The sequence below is a fragment of the Centruroides vittatus genome, unplaced genomic scaffold (assembly GCF_030686945.1).
Source record: "Centruroides vittatus isolate TY-2023 unplaced genomic scaffold, ASM3068694v2 contig_579, whole genome shotgun sequence".
NCBI lineage: Eukaryota > Metazoa > Arthropoda > Arachnida > Scorpiones > Buthidae > Centruroides > Centruroides vittatus.
Genome location: NW_027122347.1, coordinates 656,391 through 679,171, shown reverse-complemented (window position 1 = coordinate 679,171; position 22,781 = coordinate 656,391). Strand labels below are relative to the sequence as shown.

General features: G+C 30.0%; 2 protein-coding genes across 2 annotated transcripts; one reads left to right on the top strand and one right to left on the bottom strand.

Moving 5' to 3' along the window:
* The first annotated feature begins 413 nt into the window (after window positions 1-413).
* Window positions 414-1,771, top strand: LOC136979124 (pupal cuticle protein Edg-84A-like). The gene is made up of 3 exons (XM_067275050.1): window positions 414-531; window positions 668-757; window positions 835-1,771. The coding sequence occupies exons 1-3, from the start codon at window positions 526-528 to the stop codon at window positions 1,741-1,743; spliced, it is 1,005 nt and encodes a 334-aa protein (XP_067131151.1). The 5' UTR covers window positions 414-525; the 3' UTR covers window positions 1,744-1,771.
* Window positions 1,772-1,824: 53 nt separating this feature from the next.
* Window positions 1,825-22,508, bottom strand: LOC136979125 (enhancer of rudimentary homolog). Its single transcript, XM_067275051.1, has 4 exons — window positions 22,395-22,508; window positions 17,612-17,696; window positions 3,458-3,578; window positions 1,825-3,387 (listed from the first exon to the last, which is right to left on the bottom strand). The coding sequence occupies exons 1-4, from the start codon at window positions 22,395-22,397 to the stop codon at window positions 3,285-3,287; spliced, it is 312 nt and encodes a 103-aa protein (XP_067131152.1). The 5' UTR covers window positions 22,398-22,508; the 3' UTR covers window positions 1,825-3,284.
* Window positions 22,509-22,781: the final 273 nt, after the last annotated feature.

The window sequence follows — 22,781 nt, the reverse complement described above, 5'->3', positions numbered from 1 at the left end:
ATTAAAGGAAATTTTGAATTATGTAGTCATTTCAATCAAGTTAAAATTATTAAATAAATAAAGATTAATGACTTCTGAGACCACAAGTTACCAAATATTCTTTCATAAATTAAAAACTGAACTTTAATTATACTTTTAAACTGCTCTATGATATTTTTACAGGTTCAAGGAATACATTTCCATTTAATATTTATAAAAGACCCTATCAAAATATCCCTGCATTATGTAATATACTTATCTGTCTATTCTATTATCTGTCTGCGGAAGTGTCCTTGCCCTTTCTACAAGAATCTTTCTGTTGCTTTACTAGGTCAACCACTCCTCCTCCCTTAAGGTGAATGATACATCTGGCACTTGAAAGGGAGAGCTACTCCACCCTGATATTGAGGTGAAGGTTGCCTCGCTAGTGACGTTAAGGAACCAATGAGGTAATATCCTCCCCAAAAACTGGAAAACACCTCCTCTGAGATAGTATATAAAGATGAAGTGGATTGCTGAGACGATATCTCCTTCAACAGCTCAAAAATGAAGGTAAGAAATCTTAAGAGTAATTCATACTTAAACTTTTATATACCTCAAGTAAAATATCTATATTATTTTTAAATATATAACTAAAAATAATTTTTAAGTATTCTTAACAGCAAATTTTGTGAACTTTTACTTTCAGATAGCAATATTATTCTGTATATTTGCTTTTGTATCTGCGGGAGACATTGTCTCTCCTGGAGCAGTGAGTGATAGCCAACAGTCTCAAGATGTAAGATTTTCTTTGATATATTATTATTGTTCTACTACAGAATAACTTCAAATTTTAATTTAATGATATTATATTAGGATACTGGTAGTTATTCCTTTGGCTACAACATTGTCGACGAATTTGGGACAAAAGGAAGGACAGAATCTGGAGATGAATATGGAAACAAGAAAGGATCATATTATTTATCAGATGCTGATGGAAGAACCAGACGAGTAGACTATGTTGCTGATGAATTAGGGTTCCGAGCATCAGTCAATACAAATGAACCGGGCACCATGGATAGTGCACCTGCTTCAGTTGCATATTATGCTGAGGGAGCACCCAATGTAGTTATAAAAACTCCAGCAAAAGTAGTTGCTCCTGCATATGCTGCTGCTCCTGCTAAAGTTATTGCACCTGCTTATGCTGCTGCTCCAGCTAAGATTATCACTCCAGCTGCACCAGCTAAAATAATTGCTCCTACTTATTCTGAAATTCCTGCTCCAAGGTATGTAACTCGTTTACATGCTGCACCAGCTTATGCCACACACTTTGAACCTGCACCATTGCTGTCTCATACTAAAGTTGTAGCTCCCGCATATGCTGTGGCACCTCCTCCCCCACCACCACCACCAAGGTATGTTGCCCATGCTGCACCATTGTTGACCCCTGCTAAAGTTGTAGCACCAGCCTTGCATGCCCCTCTGCTGTCCACTACAAAAGTTGTAGCACCAACTTACCACCATGCACCTCTGCTGTCCACTACAAAAGTTGTAGCACCAACTTACCACCATGCACCTTACGGAAGAGTTTTCCACCATCATGCTCCTCTGCTATCTCCCGCTAAGGTAATTGCTCCAACATATACACACACTAAAGTTGTAGCACCAGCAGCGCCTTTGTTGACTGCTGCAAAAGTTGTAGCTCCAGTACCCACTACCTATTCCACATCCAGCAAAACTGTAGTACACCATCCAGCACCATTGGTGAAGTATCACACTTTTTAGACTTATTTATTTTTAAAATGGGTCAATAATATCGATTATGATAAAGATTTAGATGTGTAAATGTGCCTAAAATGTTGCATATTTTGTTAGTAGAATTTTCATAAACTTTCCTATATTACTTTAAATCTTCTATATCTTCAAATTATAAATCTAAATGGTTTGGAATATCTTCAGAAATCAACTGTACCTGTAGTAATCTTTTGTATTATGTTTTACTGCTTTCATTGTGAATTTTTATGAAAAAAATGTATAAAAAAAATTTCAGATGAAATAAAAATTTATACTTATATTTACTATATATGTTTTATTGTATTCAAATTATATTTTTTACTGTAGAAAAATTGTCTACAATAAAATATGTGAAGCATAAAATTAACTTTTGTTATCTCTTTCCGTTAATAATCAAAAATAATATAAGAATACATACATAAAATTCTTCTACATCAGAATGTATACGTTGGGCTTAAAAATTCTTTTTTAATATTTTAAATATGTACTTCCGGGTGAAAAGTTTTTACAGGTGAATTATTCGAAAGTTATCTTTATGAGAAACAGTTAAACAGGACTGAAAAATGCATCATGAATAAATTTTATCTAACTTTTTTATGTTATAATTGTTCTTAACACATGCTTAAACAACAAAACTCTTAGTTAAATTCTCTAATTGTAAAAACATTCAACTGACTTACATAAACATTCCATTCTGTACACACATGCAATAAATCAAGATTTACATAAGCCAAAATGTGTTTCTTGTTAACAAATACTGCATTTTTAAAATGATTTACCAGCTAAAACAATTGTCCCTTCTAATTCTGAAATTAATTAATTTAACCCCTTCAAAGTTTGTAACTTGTTTACGTGCTGCATCAGCCTACATCGTACACACTGAATTTGCATCACTGCAGGCTCCTATTACTGGCTAATGTAAGTTACATTGATAAAAAGCATACAATTAGAAATATATTTAATTCACTGTAGTGACACAACTATATTATATATGTATTTTAAAGAACAGTTAAAACCAGTTCCAAAGAAGCAACTAATGATAAATAATAGCATGCAGATCTTAATTGTTCTTAAAATTATAGAGTGATTAACTGACTTTTGGCCTCCCTATATATGGAGTCATGCATTGTTCGTAATTTAGCTATGCAGTACGTTTTTATCATTCTCAAGAGCAAACTCTTGTGTTTGAGTTAATGTAAGTCAAAGATTGCTTGCATTTAATAAAAAAAATTAATGTTTAAGACTATAGTAAGTATTATAAAAGCATTTCTTTCAAAGAAAAAATATTTATTAATTAATATAAATTTAATTATGTTTATTTTATTTCTTTGGTTTCAAAGCAAAGTAAAAAATAGGTAGCACTGTTTGTAAGTATCTACGACAGTTATAAAATATACTTTCAATAGATAAATTAGCATTAAAAATATAAATAACAGTAATTAACAATTTATGTCAAGTAATGAAAAAAAAACAATATTAAGATAAGTCATTAATATCAGTATAATTAATATATTCACAAAGACATAAAATATTTATAGTGGATGGTTTCTTGCTTGGCGTCTTAATAATATATAAATTTTTTCTTTAATCCAGTCTTTATTATATGGTGCATAGGTATTTGTTATTCTTTGGTAGCTGTAAAATATAATAATAATATTCTAAAATTTATAAAAGTCTTATTAGCAAAGCAATAACTGCAACTTACACTAAGCAACTCAAGTCAGCTAACTGATCAATAAAATCAAAAAGTTGACTGATGTCGTAAGTTATGGAAGGCGTATTTGGATTGCGACATTTTAGATGCTCTTCAAAAATGTGGCAAACACCTGAAATAAATCAAATTTTTAAAAATCATATATAATTTTCAATAAAAAATAATAATACATTTATAATTATTACTATACAATTAGTTTAGTATTAAATACACCACTCAAAAACTGGGTAAATGTCATACAAAGCTACAAAAAGCTTTTTGTAGCTTTGTATATAGTTTAATATTAATTTACAATCTTCAAAACTAACAAAACTTGACAGAATTTTTAAATGTAAAGTTGACACATCTCCTTATTAAGGACACCAAAACAATTCATTAGTATAGAAACATTTTCAGCCTTTACTATGCCATCTTCAGCTATTGAAGAACAAAATATATTTGAATCTCAAAATAGAATAGATTTTTAAAATTAACCAATCATCAAGCAGAATCTTAACAGCTTATTGATGATTAGTATATTACATATATATCAGTATGTATAATTTTATCAATCAAATAAACTTATTATTTTCTTATATAAATTACAAAATTCTGTGTATCAAGTACTCATTTCTACACATTCTCTAATTGAGATGCATTCCAGATATTAATTACATGAGTATATTTAAAGAAAGTATGAATATACAGTACATTTGTTCTAGTAGGGTGGCATGTACTGTACTGTACTGTACATAATGAATGACAGATTTTGCTTAATTTTTTACTTCCACCCCCCTTCCATGTACAATTTGTCACCATCACTGCCTCCCCTCTCCCCAGTTGCACAATCAAATGTACAATAAATGTCAATTAACAACAGAATATTTCAATATCTATTTTTTCTAAATTCTTCTTAACATAGTATGGTTGCTGTTTATTCAATTCTTATGTATAATGTCCTTTTAATCCAAAGAATTTTTCTTGGTAGACGATCTTTGGATTAAAAGGATGTTATACATAGGAATTGAATAAACAGCAACCATACTACATTAATAAGAATTTAGAAAAAATAGATATGGAAACAAGGTTAGTATAACTTATAAAAATATTTCAAAATAAATGAATTATTTTGTATGCACAAACATTTGGATGACCTCCCCTCTCCGTGTCACATTCATCAACATCCTCCTGACACCCTCCCCATTCAATGTCGTCACAACACATGTACACTGCCTAGGAGAATTGGACAGTGTTCTCTTAGTTTGTATATTAGCATCAAGTTGTTCCAAGTAACCTTCAATTTATTGTTATATGCCATTGTTCGATGATGAGCGAAAACATCACAATCATATACTGGAATTGAGCATCTTGTACGTTATACATTGTGTCAAATTGATGCAGGTACTACGAGTATTATCCCTATTAATTGATGCATAATGTTTTTAAGAAAAATATCTAATAATCTAATCATAGAACCTAGATCATAGAAACTTTCTATACCTCTACATAAATTGTGTGCCATCTATGGAAGCTGTGGAAGCACAACTTACCTTATATTTTCTAAAATATAAATACATATTGTGCAATTATTTTCATATTTTAACATACTTTGAATTATTTAAAATTAATATTTTATTATAACTGCATTATGTTTCTTATTAAAAATTTCTATACTACAGGTGAAAAAAATTATAAGATTGCTATTGTATATTCAAATATAAATTCATATATGAATATTGCCAATGGAAGTGCTGCATTGTCGAATACAGGACAGCTTCCATGGCAAAAATATTTGAATGGTGTAAAACGGCCAGATTATATGCATTTGTGCACGCACTTTATAGAGCACCAACCCTCATGCAGTTTAGTTTGTGGACGCTACACCAAAATATTGTATAATGCTTCCAATGCTGGGCCGGCACAGCTTTCCTATCATCAAATGCCACTGCACGCCATTGCTCTACATAACTTTATGATATAAACTCCAGTTTTATTTAATAAACCAATTTTATCTTTAGAAAAACTCGGCATAATTTTTAAATGTACAAGTCAACCTATCTTCCCATTAAAGACACCAAAGTCATTCATTAATCTAGAAACATTTTCAGCCTTTATTAAGCGATATTTTTAAAATTTATTCCCTGTTGTTCTATTTTAAGATTCAAATATATTGTTTTTTGATAGCTGAGGATGGATTAGTAAATGCTGAAAACATTTCTAGATTAATGAATGATTTTGGTGTCCTTAATAGGAAGATAGGTCAACTTTACATTCACAACTTTACAACTGCTACTTATAATTTCAAAATAATCTGCCAAATTTCTAATGGACTAAATTATGACTACTTCAATGATCAGAAACAAAGCAACTTGAATTAGAGGTAGCCATTTAAGCCACCAATCTCTAAGCCATATGGTTATATCTAAATTAGTTAATTAATAGCTTTGGAAATACAGAGTCCAATAACATAACTGCCAATGCAAATACATGGCAAGTAGGACTTGTGGAGTTCTGATCCAGAACAATCTTTTATTTCAAAATATTCAAAATTTTAAAAAACTTAAAAATTAAACTTTTTACAAAATGACAATTTAACTGCCTTCCTCTAAACCAAACTGCTTTGTTTCTGATCATTAAAGCAGCCATAATTTATCCCAATAAAAATCCAGTACATTCTTTGAAAATTCTAATGTATCAGGTTGGCTGTTATTTATTGGGTTGTCATGTCACACATCTTGTTTTCCTGGGTTTCCTTGGGTGCACAGTACTATGTTAGCATGCTGTATTATTTGCCCACCTGCCTCCAAAATGGAATCAATACCAAAAGAAAACATTCATCACCTTTATGCAAGCTTTAGTCTCAGTAAATGGATTAGTGAAAATGCCAGACTACTCTCAGTAATCTGACCCTCTCACTAATCCAGCACCCTACTACACATGAATTGGATTAGTAAGAGTTTATTGTAACTAGTTACAATAATGTGTTTTCTTATTTTGCTACACTACAGTATAGGTTGTTTAAGACTTGTTAAACCTGGGACAAAAAAAGTTAATCCAGAAACTAACAATCAATTCTCATTTTTTAATATTTTATCTTCTCTACAAAATGCACTTCGGGCCTTAAGTCCCAGTTCAGTTGAAGTATACGCAATTTAATTTATTAGTTGAACTTAAAAACATTGTAGACTAATCTTACGATTCAAGTAATTACAATTTTTTGGCTTATCCTTAAAACTTGACAATTATCTTACAATTTGGGTGATGTAGTTGATCTTAAAAACATCTCAATTATCTTATGATTCGAGTAAGTACATTATAACTATTTTTTAGTTGATCCCACAACCAACCATTACAATTTCATTATTATTCTTTTATGGATTTTATTTCAACAATAATACGAATTTAATTTGTATTAATGGTAAAATAAAACCTTTTTGAAATCAAACAAAAAACGGTTATAGTGTAATTACTTGAATTGCAAGATAATTGAGATGTTTTTAAGATCAACTACATCACCCAAATTGTAAGATAATTGTCAAGTTCTAAGAGTAAACCAAAACATTATAATTACTTGAATCGTAAGAAAATTGCAATGTTTTTAAAATCAAATAAAAAATTAAATTGTGCGTACTCCGAGCGAAGAAGGACTTAATGTCTAAAATGAATTTTGGAACGAAAATACAATATTAAAAAATAAGAACACATTGTTGATTGGATTCAATTCTTCTGTCTCAGGTTTATGTCTTAAACAACTCATATTGTACAGTAGTGAAATAACAAAACACTGAAAATACTAGACTAGATTATAAACAAACGTAGTTACAGTAAGTTTAAAATAATTCATATTATACATTTTCTTGGTTTACTACAAAACTCTTCAATTAATTTATAATTAAAAAAAATTAATTTTCTATACTTACAGTATATTTATCAACAGAAATGCTCATAGAATCATAGAATACTTAAAGAAACCAATCTATTAAAGTTTTAACACACTCTAATGCTGTTAAACTTTCAACTCACCTTCATGAACATAAACAAACAGTAGTCAAGCATCTTCATATATTGTTTGATCATGTCATGAAGATAAATATAAAAGAGATGAGAGAATTACAGAACTTTTCCAATTACTACTTAAAAACATAACACAAACGTTTCCGACCCACTTCTAGGATCTTCCTCGGGTGTTTTATAAGTTTTTCTGGTGCGACTCCAATTTTTAACCGTTCGGGTCTCCAATGCTTCTATCTTCTATCTCTAATGTTGAAGATAGAAGCATTGGAGACCCGAACGGTTAAAAATCGGAGTCACACCAGAAAAACTTATAAAACACCCGAGGAAGATCCTAGAAGTGGGTCGGAAACGTTTGTGTTACGTTTTTAAGTAGTAACTGCAAAGCTATACAAGATTAGTATGACATATCTGTAATTATTGCTTTGTTTGTTAGATGGATTTAACTTTTCCAAATATACACTTTTCAATTACACCTGCTTTTTTCTGATATTGCAATTCAAAGATTTAACAGATGCTTTGAAATAAACCTGCAAATCAAAATATTTTAGATTTCCTTGCTGCTTAATTTCCTTTAATTAACGAAGACATTTTCGGCATTAATTAAACAAATGGCTTATTTTCTTGTAGAAAGGTTTACATGGTGTTAACTGTGTTGAAGGAGTGCTTTATTATATCTATTTGTTACTTTAAAATTTAATAATTACATTGAAAATTTAGATAGAGGTAACCTTAACTGTACAAAATGAAAAGACATTCATCATTATATTTTAAGTTTGCTATGTATTGCTAAATTTCTGTCTAATTAATAAATTTAAAACTGCTAAAGATTACAAGAGAATTGTGTATATATAATTCTGAAAAACTTAAGATAACAGAGAAAATATTAAGAGTTTAAAATATTACAGAATATTTTTATTATTACAAAATTTTATCTTACATTCTTTATATACAAAAGAGTTTTTGAAAGTTTATAATTATGGATAATGATGGCTTTTCAAATCAAACTGGAACAAAAGAACAAGCATTAAAATATTTAGAAATGATTGTAAAAGATTTAAAAATAAAATAGTTTAATAGGTAAAATTTAGAACAACAGATAAACAATATTAAGATATATACAATGAGTATAAGATAAACTTGTATTTTATACAAACAATATTATTTTTCAATAAATAGAGATAAAACAACTTTTTTTCAGTTTTATACAGCATTTCTGTCACAAGACAAGTGAAGCAATGAGATCAAAAACGGAGATTTGTCAATAATTTCGGAGTATACGAGTTAAGACCATTGTGTTTTTAAGGGGCGAGTCAAAAGACCTTTGCAACCTTTTCATTCCAAAAGTATTGAAGATATATTAATTTTGTTAATGTAGTTACGTAAAAAGTCACGAATGGAGAATTCAATGGGATATAAAATGAAAACATTTTACTCCTCATAAATTTAAAGATGCAAATTACACAGTACTAAATGTACTTATTTGAATTCAGAAAATGGTTTTAGAGTTATTAAACTGTACTCTTTAACTTTGTCGTGAAACTTTTATCTGTACTCATTAGAAAGTTACAACATAAGTGACCATGCAAACAAAATTCAAAATCTCATGCAACTCTCCATGCATTATTTCCTATGTAATCATATTAACAAAATTAATAGAGTATATCTTTATTACTTTTGGAATGAAAAATGTTCGAGGAACTTTTGACTCACTACGTACATGAACACCATTTGATGATTAAAAAAAATTGTTGGCAGTATTGGTGATACTGAAAATTAACAGTTTAGTTGAAAAAAGAGAATTGTCAGATTGCTAGGTTCTAATTTTGTAGTAGTAGTTCTACCTGTTTACAATGTCGTAAACAGGTTCGGTGATACAACCGAATCAACTCGAAAAAGATTCAGGCAGTGAATTACGGGGTAGTGATGACAGGAATAAATAACTCATGGATATCTTAACATAAGTGTATCCACAAGTTTCTGATTTACTCTTGTTCTTTTTCATTATAATTGTGTTATTGGATAGGTATAATAACACAACTGGTAAAGTTTTTTTTGTATTTTTCTCTAAAATATAAAACCAAGACAAGTACCTTTTGATCCCGCTGCCTTGATTGTGAAATATCTCACTTAAATTATATGAAGTAAAATTACAAATTTAACATCCATCTCTGATTCCGAGTTTAAGTAACTATGAATATAATATAAAACTTCAAGAAAGGATGTTTTTGTTTCATATGTAGGATAGATATTCTTTCTATATTTAGAAAGTTTAATCTAAATAAGAAGTGGCCCACAAATCTATTATCTGAGTCATATTTTTAAAATTATTTTAAATGCAGCAAAATTGGTTTCGAACAGCACCGTGTTATTATTTGAGATTCAGACGCTTTATGAACAACAGGCAGCTGTTCCAAATATGTTTTAGGTGTTCTTTAAATTTATCACAGTTAACTGACTATTAAACCACCCTACACATCATATGTCATAAGAAATCTATGTACAGATTTTGTTTATAAAAACATATCACATCTGCAATATTTATTAATGAATTATTTCATTCTTTTTGTAATAAACTATATGAAAATTATTGTAAAGTTTTTAATTACAAATTTTCATCTCAATTTAACAATCTTAACTAAAGATGAGCAATTATTTATTGTGATGTAGTCACAATGTTCTCAATTTTTTTAATAGTGGCTTGCCCCTGTACATCATACTTTTCCTTTAACAATAGAGTCGTGCCAGTCATCTATCTAACACCTTTCAGGGAAAATTTTTGAATTGAAATAACATGACTTCTGGTTTGCATCAGAAAGTTCTTATATAGTTAATCAGGGCCTCCTGCCCCTAAGGTTTCTATATCTGGTCTCATCTTTCATCCATCTAACTCCATTCTCAAGATCAAGGAAAGACAGACAGTAAAAATTTATAGGTCTACAATTTTTTCAAATTATTATTAAGCTAATTGTGAAAAATCTTATCCGTAAAATTTTCTTCTATGTATCATTTCTTTTAAAATGATAATACTTACAAATTTCATTAGAAAACTGCTGTTGAGTGTCATACAAGAAACAGTTTCAATAGTAAGTGTCAAACAAAATAAAACATTCTAGCCCTTCATGTTCAACATGTTCAACAAAGTTTACTTTTTTCAACTAATGGAGGTGCAAAATAACATAGTATTTACACAGACTTCATCTATTTCAGTGAAAATACAGTTTGATAGGGATAGAACTCCCTATCCAAAGGAGTCATTCCATCCCCAATCCAGAAATCTGAATCCATGGAACAGAAGTCAGTTCAAAATCAGGAGGATGTATTTGATGATGCAGCAAAGTTTCCTGCCAGGAAACATCAGAATGTCAATGGCAAAAGATGGACAGAGTACCAAAGAATTCATAAATGTAGTGGATGTAGAAAAAGAGGGAGACTAAGAAAAGAAAAATTGGAAAGGCAAGAGAAGAGTTTAATTTATATTGAGAAAAACAAGAAGCAAAAGAAAAAAAATAGTCTATTTATATTTGTTACATAATTCCCTGCAAAGATAAATGTCCCTATTCGTGAAATTTTCTTTAATTTTATATGAATTTTTCATAAGACAAAACATTATTTGAATTGTTGAATAAATTTCAAAGAAAAAGAGCTGATATGTTTATGTCTTGCAGCATGCATATTAAACACAGTACATTTCATCACAAAAGAATCATACACATCAATTGGTACAAAATTACATAAACTCAGGATGTACAATTCAATTGCTTATAACATTTTATTCTTAATCTATATATCTATATATATATGAGAATGTTTGTTTGTTTATTATACATTCCTAGGCCGTTCGACCAATTGCTACAATTGCTACAAAACTCGGCAGTTGAGTTTACATTCTCCTAATTTAGATAATGTCGTACATCCCACCCCAAACTATCCATTGAATTTCTGTAAATCAATTAATTTCCATCTACATTCAATTTGCTGATTTATGCATATCGCCATCTATTGGCAAAAAATTTATCAAAATCATAAACTAAATATAATTCTTACAAAAATAATATAATTTTTAAAAATATATATATATATATGTAATAATGTAATATATATATATATATTACATTTACTTAATTACTGTGACATGTAGCTTATAGCACTTGCCACTAGAATTTTTTTATTTCTGAAGGAAACTTTCTTAATAAGTGCCCTTTGTAGTTGAATGGATAACACCAGTAGTTAGTTTGTCGTGGATTCAGACATGGCCAACGAGCTGGCCATATGCAGATTTCCAGGTTTTCTTCAAGTTCATAACACCTAAATAGCAGTTAGCGTTATATAAAAGTCTTCCCAGGATGCATTCCCCTTGGCAGATCGCTCGTGTGTCACATTGTCATAATCAAATAAACCAAACTAATTCTAACTATTGATTATTTATTGTGACATCGTCACAATGCTGGGCTGCAACTTTTTGTCACAATGTTCGAGATTCTTTTTGTGGGGTCTTGCCCCTGCACATCATACTTTTCCTGTTAGCAATACAGTCGTGTTGGTCATCTACTGTATCTAACTCCATTCGGGGATAAACTTTTGAATTGAAGTAACTTGACTTTCGGTTTGTACCAGATGTTCGTACATAGTTAATCTGGACTTCATGCATTAAACTTTTCATATTTGGCCTCGATTTTCGTCTATCTGACTCTGTTCTCGAGAATAAGGATAGAAAGTCAGAGGGAAGACAGTGGAAGTTTATAGGTCTACAATTTTTCAAATTGCAGCCCAATAATTTTTCTATAAATGAAATATATATGAGAATATTATTCTCGTGTAGTATATACAATCTTTTGCAAAAATATAAACATTTTATTATCACATAAAAGCAATTATTCTTGCATTTTTACAATATTTTTTTTATTTAAACAAGTTTTATATGAAGTCTTTCAGACGTTAAGGTTAGCAACTTTGATCATATGCAGAGTCATCATAATCTGTCTAACATGAAACACTTTTCAAATATTAATAGTAGACCAGTACTAAGTGGTAGTCATTGACCATCCTCTCTCCCAGGAGGAGGTCAACGATTACTTTTGGTCGAATTACTTCAACCCCTTTCTGCAACAGACCTTTCTTTCTATCAGACAAGCGGTATGAATGGCATTCAAATAGGAAAATTACATAATACTGCATAAGGTTGCTGGGGAGCATAAAATACGTTTTTAAGTGGTTTTCCAGTGTGCCCAGCTTAAATATTTGGTCTGGTTTTTCTGAAATTTCATTCGTTGGCAGATTATCGTTTGATATTCAGCTGTGAATGATACAGTTTCTTAGAGTTAACATTAGGAAGAAATATGATATCTTAAAAAATTTAAGCTATGGTATTTTCAATTCCTGTCTACTTAACCAACGGAATTGTGCCATTTCGTACCATCCAAGTGTCGCAATAAATATGACAAGGTAGATTGAAATAACCGAACTCTTTATGTGGTTTTCGTTTTAATGTTTGTTGTATTATAGTATTTGATTTATATAACTACAATGTAACTATAGATGAATAAAGATAACCTATCTTTATTCATCTGTGATAAATCTGCTAGTTTATTCAATACATCTACACCTGACATTTTAATTAATTGAATGTAACTGATTGGATGTTTAATTAAATGTATTCATTATTTCTCAGATAACAATTGGGATTATATAAATATTCTATTTACAAATTACAAAATAAATTACTTTTTATTTAATTTTTTTACATTTGAAAAAACAAGTTTAAGTACTTTTTCATAAAGTATATTAATTCAATAGTATGTACAATATGATATTTTTATTATTTTCTGTATAAATTAGAAATAAGTTTCAACTCATCAGAACTTCATAATTAAATGAATAATAAATGAAAAATTAATAATAAACTGTTCTTAGAAACTAATTATAATATTTATATACTGTTTTGTACAATATAATACTGTATAATAAAATAAAAAGTTTTATGATCCTCCTCAACTTTTGAACATTTGATTTTCAGACAAATTACTCTTTATTGTTTTGAGAAGGATTCTCAGAAAAAGATTACAGAGCATAAAAGGGACTTAAGAATAAGCAATACAAGAATGGCTGACAAAGACAGGGTATGGTAAAATTAGCATGTTGAACGGAAGAGGTGAAAATAGTGGAAGAGTTAAAAATAGGAAGAAAATATTGAATGGAAAATATCTAGATTTGAAAGTTTAAAAAGCAGTTGTTAATAATAATAACTGAAATAGTTTACCAAATACAGATAAATAGATGATTAAAAGAAAAAGGGAAAATAATTATGAACGTAAATAGTGGAGTAAGGTGATATTGTGGTCAGAGGAGAAGTTTAGATGATGAGCTTAATACAGAGAACAGCTTCTCTGTATTAAAAGATGGTATGTGTAAAATGGATACATATTATTTTCTTAAAGATTTACTTGAAGGTGTGATTTTTTTTTTTTCACTGAAGATGTAGAAACAGAAAAACACTAAGATAACAAAGATGGTGATTGCCAGAAAAACAGTTTTGGGTAAATTATTGATAAGGGAGTTAGTTGTTTTATATGTTAAATAATGCTTTGATATCTGTAAATTACTTTTATGGCAAAATTTGCACTTTTATGCATTTTGAGCTGAGAAACAAATATTTTGAACAAATATATGACAGGGATGCAGAATATGTCCAAACACACAAACAAAATTTGAGGAAATTAAAGCATTCCTGGGGAAATTTGCAATAGAAAAATTAATATTAGAGAAATAGTTACAACAATGCTATAATAATAGTAGTCTTGGCTAAGTCTATAGATATTAACAGGAGAAATTTGCCAAAACACAGAGAGATCCTGTGTTTTAAAAATGAAATTGTTTCAATTTCATTTTTAAAACACAATCTAACAAATTAACACAATAAAACAAATCAACATCTAAATGTGATGTTCAAAAAAGAAAGAAAATTAAGAATGGACAGATGTTAAGTGTGAGAACCATAGGCCATAATGAGGCAGTGCTGGCTGTAGTGCCTGGCACACATTTCAGTGCTAAATCCCCAACTCTTAACAGATTTCTGGTAGTGAGAGATAGTATGGAAGAAATAATGTTTCTTTGTTTCTGATCAGTTCACTCACCTGTTACATCATTGCCTGTTTATAGGACTGTGTGAGTGCATTTAGGAATGTGTCAGTCTCAGCTACAAAAGCACCTAATTCCTACTTCTAGGCCAAATTATTTCACATTTAATTAGTAATTATTAGCAACAGTATAGTCCAATCTAATCCGGCAATCATTCAGCTTTAAAATAAAATAATAATAAAGTTAATAAAAAACAAGATTGTGTTTTCAAAAATAAAAAATATAAAGAAAAAGTCAGTCAAAAACTCTGAAAAAATTATTATGCATTTACAAAAAATTCATGTGTTGTTTAAATAATTTTTCACACAAAAAAATTACACAACCATCATTGTAGTAAACATCTTTTGGACGTCAAAAAGTTCATTAATGAGCACCCTACACTAAAAAAGGTCATCCATGGCATTATTGAGGATGCCTGTCCCATTCAACTTTAATTTCATTTCTATTAATCAATGTATTATAATTGTACATACAATTTAAATGTGATGATATGTGCTTAAATTAAAGTGTTCTATTAATTTAAATAATTTTTAAATTAATTTATCAGTTTAGTGTAATCCAATACAGTAGGCTTATTTAATTATTTATATAATTTAATCAGAATATTTCAAACTACTTGGTAATTATTATTAAGTCTTTCATAAAATGTTGTTTTCTTTTGTGTGCTAGCATGCAACAGTTTTCAGGAAAATTTTGTATGTAAGATTTGTTTCGAAGAAATTTTGGATCCTGAAAATATTCTGCATAGTTGCAATTATGCTAATTTTAGTTTTGGTAAATTATTAAACATTTCTGGCAAACATTAAAATCATTTTAAAAATTTTCTTATTATATTATTGTCTATTTTCTGTCTAATCTATGATTTTAATGTTTTTGATAACATGTTATGCATTGTAACATATTTACTGTAAAACATTAAACTTTCTTACTTTAATAAGAGATTTTATAATTTTTCTTTTCAGTTTTCTGAAAATAAACTCCCTACATAACATGTAGTTCTGTCATTCAACTTTCAGATATTTGACTTTTGTACACATTTTAGAACATGTCAAGGCAGCTCCATACATTCAGTATTTGCCAATTGTCAAATAATTGCCTATTCATCCCCTTCGATTTAGCACAATATATCAACAAGGAGTGAGAAAAGGCAATTAGCCACATTACTCAGTATCGGGTCAGTGCTCAGTCAAATGTGTGGAACTGCCATTATATCTGAAAGTTGGGTATATATATAACTACCTGTACTAGAAAATTTTAATTTGTTATATTCTTTGATCTTAAACACTGTTTTGTTTGTATTTTTATTTTATTTTACTACTTGCCACTGCATCATGATTTATAATAACTTTGTTTAAAAAAAAAGTAACATTAATTTATAAATATAAACATCTTAAACCAAATAGTTAATTAAAGCCAAATAATTGCCAGCTTATATTGGGCTATATTACTACTATTATTAATTAAATGCTAAGTAATTTGGCACTAGAGACAAGCATTAGGTACCATCTCTTGCTAAATTTAATATTTATAATAAAATTAATATTTTAATAATTCATATCACATCTACTCTGGCATGGCATGTATGTATGCCAGGTAGGTAAAATAACCAGCTGAGTGCCGTAGCAGGAGTTACAGGCCATTGACAATAAATAGTCTCCAGTCAGTGAAGTAAGTAACCAAGTGTGTTATATTCAAATTAATAAGTTCTGGAAGCGAGGATCAGACAAAAGTCTGGATAGCATAACTGGCAATGCAACTGCACGATAAGTGGAATTGTGGGTTTGAGTCATGCTTTGGGCCAATTCTTTTCTTTTAGAACCTTCCAAATTATTATTAAAATATTGATTTAATTATAATTATTAAATTTAGCAAGAGATGATACCTAATGCCTGTCTCTAGTGCCAAATTACTTAGCATTTAATTAATAATAGTAGTAGTAATCAGTGGGGTGCAGTGATATTTGATGATAGGGAAGCTGTGCCAGCCCAGGATAGAATCATTGGAAGTGTTATATGATATTTTGGTGTGTAGCATCCACGAGCTAAACTGCGTGAAGTTGGTGCTCTGTAAAGTGCATGCGCAAATGCCTGTAATCTGGCTGCTTTACACCATTCAAATATTTTTGCCGTGGAAGCTGTCCCATATTCGACAATACAGCACTTCCATTGGAAATATGCATATACGAATTTATATTCAAATACAGGTACTCCTCACTTTATGACCTACCTGCTTAACCACCACTCGCACTTACGACCAATCGAGTTTTGATTTGCAATTCAAGGAATCCCCTTTCTCAGCTTGAGTGTCGGTCAGTGGCAAATGGTGACATGTGCATTAAGCATACTATAATAGTCTTATAGTACTATAATAGGCTAATAGCGTACTATAATAGTCTTTTTATGAATAAATTTGAAGTTTGTTGCATAATTTGTATAATTTTACAACAATCTTATATTCCCGGCACAAGCTCCTCGCTTATCGACCAATTCACTTAACGACATAGCCGTCGGAACGGAACTCGGTCATAAAGTATACAATAGCAATTTTATCATTGTTTTTGCATGTATAAATACTACTAATAAAATACATAATGCAGGTTACAATAAAATATTAATTTTAAATAATTCAAATTGTGTTAAAATATGAAGATAACTGCACAATATGTATTTATATTTTAGAAAATACAAGGGAAGCTACACTTCCACAGCTTCCATGGACGGCACACCACTGGTAGTAATATAGCCTGATATCATTAGCATTATATCAATCCAGTAATCATTTCGCTTTAATTTATAAATGTTGACTTCATAAATATTGGAATGAAAACTGGAATAAATGAAATTGTGTATAAAACTGAAATGAATTTTATAGTTAGAATTACATTACCTTTTATATTGAAGTTATAATCGTAAAAGCTGTTAATTTTTTAAAAGTACAATATATAATAAAAGAAAGTTTTCAAGTCAAATGATTTTATAAAATTATTTAATTAGATATAAAAAACATATTTAAACATACCTTCCATACATTGATTGACAGATTCGTAATCTGAATAAGTCCTGGTTTCAGGTTTTCCAGGTTGAATCAATAATATTGTATGTGACTAAAACAAACATTTAAAAAAAATTAAACAAATACATTCTAATAAATACTTAAATAACTATAAAGCTAAAAATATAAATCTTTCATGTAAATTTAAACAATCACAAGTACAAAACATCCTTGCTTAATGTCGTTGATAGGTTCTTGAAACTGACATTAACTAAAAACAAAGATAATGACACTATACAATGTAATTTACCATAGACTAATTGATATAAGCAAGACATAATTTGGTTAATATTATTCTAATTGGATTGTGTTTGCAGCCTCCAGTTCTTTTCCACCTCAAAAAATCAATTTTCTTTATAATGATTAGTGATAGCAAAAGATCATGCCAAGATATTTTGCGTTTCTGATGGGTTTCTTCTGACTGATTTCAAAGAACAAAATACTATTGTAACTGAAACATATTATGCATCAATTGAGAGATGCAATTAAAGAAAAATGGCATGGAAAGCTGTCTCGCAAAACAATGCAACACACAACATTTTGCAAGGGCTGCTATTCAAAAATGAAGCTTCAAAAAACTAAAACGTCCTCCTTACAGCCCTGATCTGGTCCCAAGTGACTACCACTTATTCTTGAAATTGAAATCAGATTTACAGGGGAAAAACTTTAAAACTAATAAAAATGTGCAGCTTGCATTAATGACATATTTTGAAGGGAAAGATTCAGACCATTTTTATGAGAGTACAGAACTTTAGTAAAGAATTACTGTATTATATAAGACACTACAGACTATAAGACGCAGCTTAATTTTTAAGCAATTTTTTTTTTTAAAAATACCTATAAGACGCTACGGACTATAAGACGCGCCTGAATTTTGGAGGCAATTTTTCGAAGAAAAAAGTGCGTTTTATAGTCCGTAAAATACGGTATAAGAAAAGTATTGATGTACTGTACAAGGAGACTATATCAAAAAATTTTTTAAATTTTTATCCAGTAAATTGGATAAAGTCAGAAACTTTTAGATTTTACTATGTATATGACTACAATAATTGACAGAATGATCAAGAAATGATACAGTAAGCAATATATAAAGTACCAGTACATATGAGTTAAAGGAGAACTAGAAGGATCATCTCATCACACAGATTCTAATTGCATAACTTGTAAGTATAACAACAATTACAATAGATTTACTCTTATTAAATACACAGTTCTAGTTGGAAAAAATGCCAACTTGGGAAACACAGATATAGGGACCTGCCAATAAAATTAATTTTGGCAAAAAAAAATAAACATTCATTTTATTATGTAAAAATTACAATGGCAAATAATAGAGTCATGCAAAATACTTGGGGCTGCTACAATGAATAAACTAAGCAAGACCACATCAAGTCAAATACTTCTCTTTCTCTTATTATAAGTAGTTTTCAACTGGGGTGCCATAACTTCAAGAGTATCATGAAATATAGTACCGAGTAGTGTCATAACATTTTGCATGTATATTACTAAAAGTACACAAGGCACAATAAGCTCATTGATAGGTATGCAGCAAGAGAAAATTACCAAGTGCAAATGCCACTATTGGCAAAAAGTTGAAAAACACTGTCTTATTGTGGGCATATTTCTATATTATTGGGGCAACTAATGACATATTTAAATTATTTCTAATTAAAAATATAAAAGCTTTGTGCTTTATCAATTGGTGCATCTATACTATATTCAGCACACTCCTGATACAGATGGTATTATTTTTACAAAAAAAAAAAAAGAAGAAGATGCAAATGCCATTTTAGAATTATTCTTTTTTTTTTATTTTTCCAACCATGAATAGAAGTATTACAAATAAAAATATTAAAACCAAGGAAACTCTGCTTACAGAAAAAATTAGTTCTGCTATTTAACAATTAATTCCTAACAAGTACAAATGAAGCTTAAAGCAATATCTTTGATAAAAGTTCTATTCCTTACAATAATGCTGTACTTTACCTCTCATTTCAAATTTTTCACATAGGTTTGTTCCTAATTGAGGAAAAACAAGCTTAAATTTAGTATATATGTCTTCTTATGGCATAAACATGCTATTAATTGTCAAATGTTACATTTATAATAAATATAGTAAATATCAATGGGAGGAAGAAAAACTGTTAGTGGAGTAAGTAAAAAAAAAAAAATAGAAACACAATGCATGTAGAGAAAACAAACAAGCATAGGAAGAGCAACAATATAAGTTTACAATTCTTTGCATTCTAAACTTATATTGTTGCTCTTCCTATGCTTGTTTGTTTTCTCTACATGCATTGTGCTTTTTTTTAAATAATATACCAATACAAACAGAAAACAATCATTTTCCACTCTCTAGTAAGTAAAAATTATAAGACAAAATGAAAACTACACAAATAAAAAAAAACAATAGTTCCAGAGATGTGAGACAAGAGTCTAGTGGACACCCATATTTATAGCTAGACTGCCTGAGAGCCAACCTTCGCAATCTGCTCTCCCTTCAGTTCTAGCTCCAAGTGTCTCTCTTCTTTCTTCCCCTCCTCTACCCTAGTAGCCCAATTTCCCACATATGTTTGTCATCTCCTCGTATTCCTTTTTATTGCAGTTGGTTATATTCCAAAGAGAGCCCCTAATAATTACTGTCAGGACAGTAATAAGCTACTAAAATCAAGTTGCAAATTCTTACAATATTCCTCATCTTAGTTCTCTCCCATTTTTTATATATCAATCATTTTAATTGCCATTATTAGACACTAAAATTCATACCATATCTAGAAAAACTGATAAATTTTCAGTAATTCCCTTCTTTTTATATAATAATTCTTGGAGAACTACTTATAGACTGTCAAGTTTAGCTTATGTTAATTCTCTAGTGAATAAGATATAAGCAATAGACTTGAATGCATGTAATTAAATAAGTTATTGGAGAGTTTTAATAAAGTCAACATTAATAACATTTACAGCAATTATCTTATTTACCACTTAATTACTCTACATCTAATATGTCGTCATTCCCAGCAAGAGCCATACTGCCATTTTTCCATTGTTGAGGCTTGGCAATGTGCAGGTATGGCTCCTGCTGGAAATGATGCCATATTATGATCTGCATGGAAGTTTGGCATCTAGAAATGTCAGAGACAACAAATATACTTCAAATTATCTACATTGAATCTTTCTCTATTTAAATTTTTTCGATTTTCTTACTCTTTCAAGGCTCTGCAGCATTCTGTTCTGTGTGTTTGTTAATTGTTCCACTGTATATATTTTGTATTTCGTGGTTGTTTGGTACAGCTATATCTATAATGTATGTGATTTTGTTTTGTTTGTCAATGAATATGAGTGGATTCTTTTGCCTGGGATCAATGGTCAATTGCAGTTACAACAACCTAAGAGGATATGAACAAGAGAATATAAAAAAGTTGTGCATCAATCAAACATACAACATTAACATGACGACAAAAGAAATTACTTAATGAGACTAAATATTTGAGTACCTAGGAGGTTTAATAACTGAGGATAACAGATCTAATTATGAAATTAAAATTAAACAGAGTAAGAAAGGCTAAAGCCACTTTCACACAAATGACCTCAGTATTAAGAGATAGAAATGTATGCAAAAAATTGAAACTAAAAATACTTAAAACAATGATTTGGCATGTGGCTAAATACAGATGCAAGACATGGACAATAAACCAAGAGGCAGTTAAAAAGATAAATTCCTTTGAGACATGGTGTCTTGGGAAGAATTAGTTGGATAGATAGAATAACCAGTGAGGAAGATATGAGTAGATTTGGAATGGAAAGAAACCTGACAGTCAGCATCCAGAGAAGAAAAATACAATATGATGGGCATATAATAAGAGGAACTGATGAAAATTGCAATTCAAGGAATGGTGGAGGACAGACAGAGAAAGGAAAGACCTAGGCTAACGTGGCAGGTCATCATCAAAAAAATGGACCGGCTCAAGCTTGGAAAAAGTCTACAACCGTGAAGAGTGGAGAAGAACTATCCATCAACTGCAAACCTCTGTAAAGAGGATGCCACGTGAATGAATGGTTATTACAGTAACGAGCTTATAAAAAATTGGTTTAGGGACAATTGCCCTTTTTGCCCATACGATAACACGCAACTACTTCTAACATACTGGGAGGCTTTGTGGTCACTGAAGTAGTGCCATAAGCTTAGACCACGTGACAACTGCGGTACATGCTTGTGACAACTGCGGTACATGCTTGTGACAACAGCGGTACATGCTTGTGACAACAGCGGTACATGCTTGTGACAACAGCGGTACATGCTTGTGACAACAGCGGTACATGCTTGTGACAACAGCGGTACATGCTTGTGACAACAGCGGTACATGCTTGTGACAACAGCGGTACATGCTTGTGACAACAGCGGTACATGCTTGTGACAACAGCGGTACATGCTTGTGACAACAGCGGTACATGCTTGTGACAACAGCGGTACATGCTTGTGACAACTGCAGTACATGCTTATGGCACCTGTGGTATAAGCTTATGGTAATTTCATGCTCAAAATAAACATAATTCGCAATAATTTCACGTACACTTTTATAATTCAAAGCTAAATCAAGAAGCATCTCTTCAGAATCTAATTTAAAATGTTTCATTTTTTATTTAAACAGTCAATGATAAATGTGAAACTTAATTACTTATACATTTCACATAAAATGACGTATGCTTAATTCATGCGATAAATAACACTTGGAAACTTCTTAATAATTACCATTATCAAGTGCAAATATGGCAAGAAAATAAATTTTTTTCAAAATCTTTATAAACGTCAAACAATCTCCACCGTCTGCTCCATTTTGAAGTACCGCACTAAATAATTTGTATCGATAACAAATTGACTCGATTCGATTTTATTACTTAATTATTTTGCTTAATAATTAATAATTTATAAATTTTTAAGTAATAAGATTATTATACTTGTAATCATTCGGCAAAAATTATTTAAGTAACACGATCTGTCATTGGTTGATTTTATTAAATGAAATGAATACATATGTATTATATCAATGGTGCGGTTTTCTTTATGTTGCTTAAAAAATCAATTCTTTAAATATTAAATGAATATATCGATACAATTTTATTACTTAAATATTTTTCT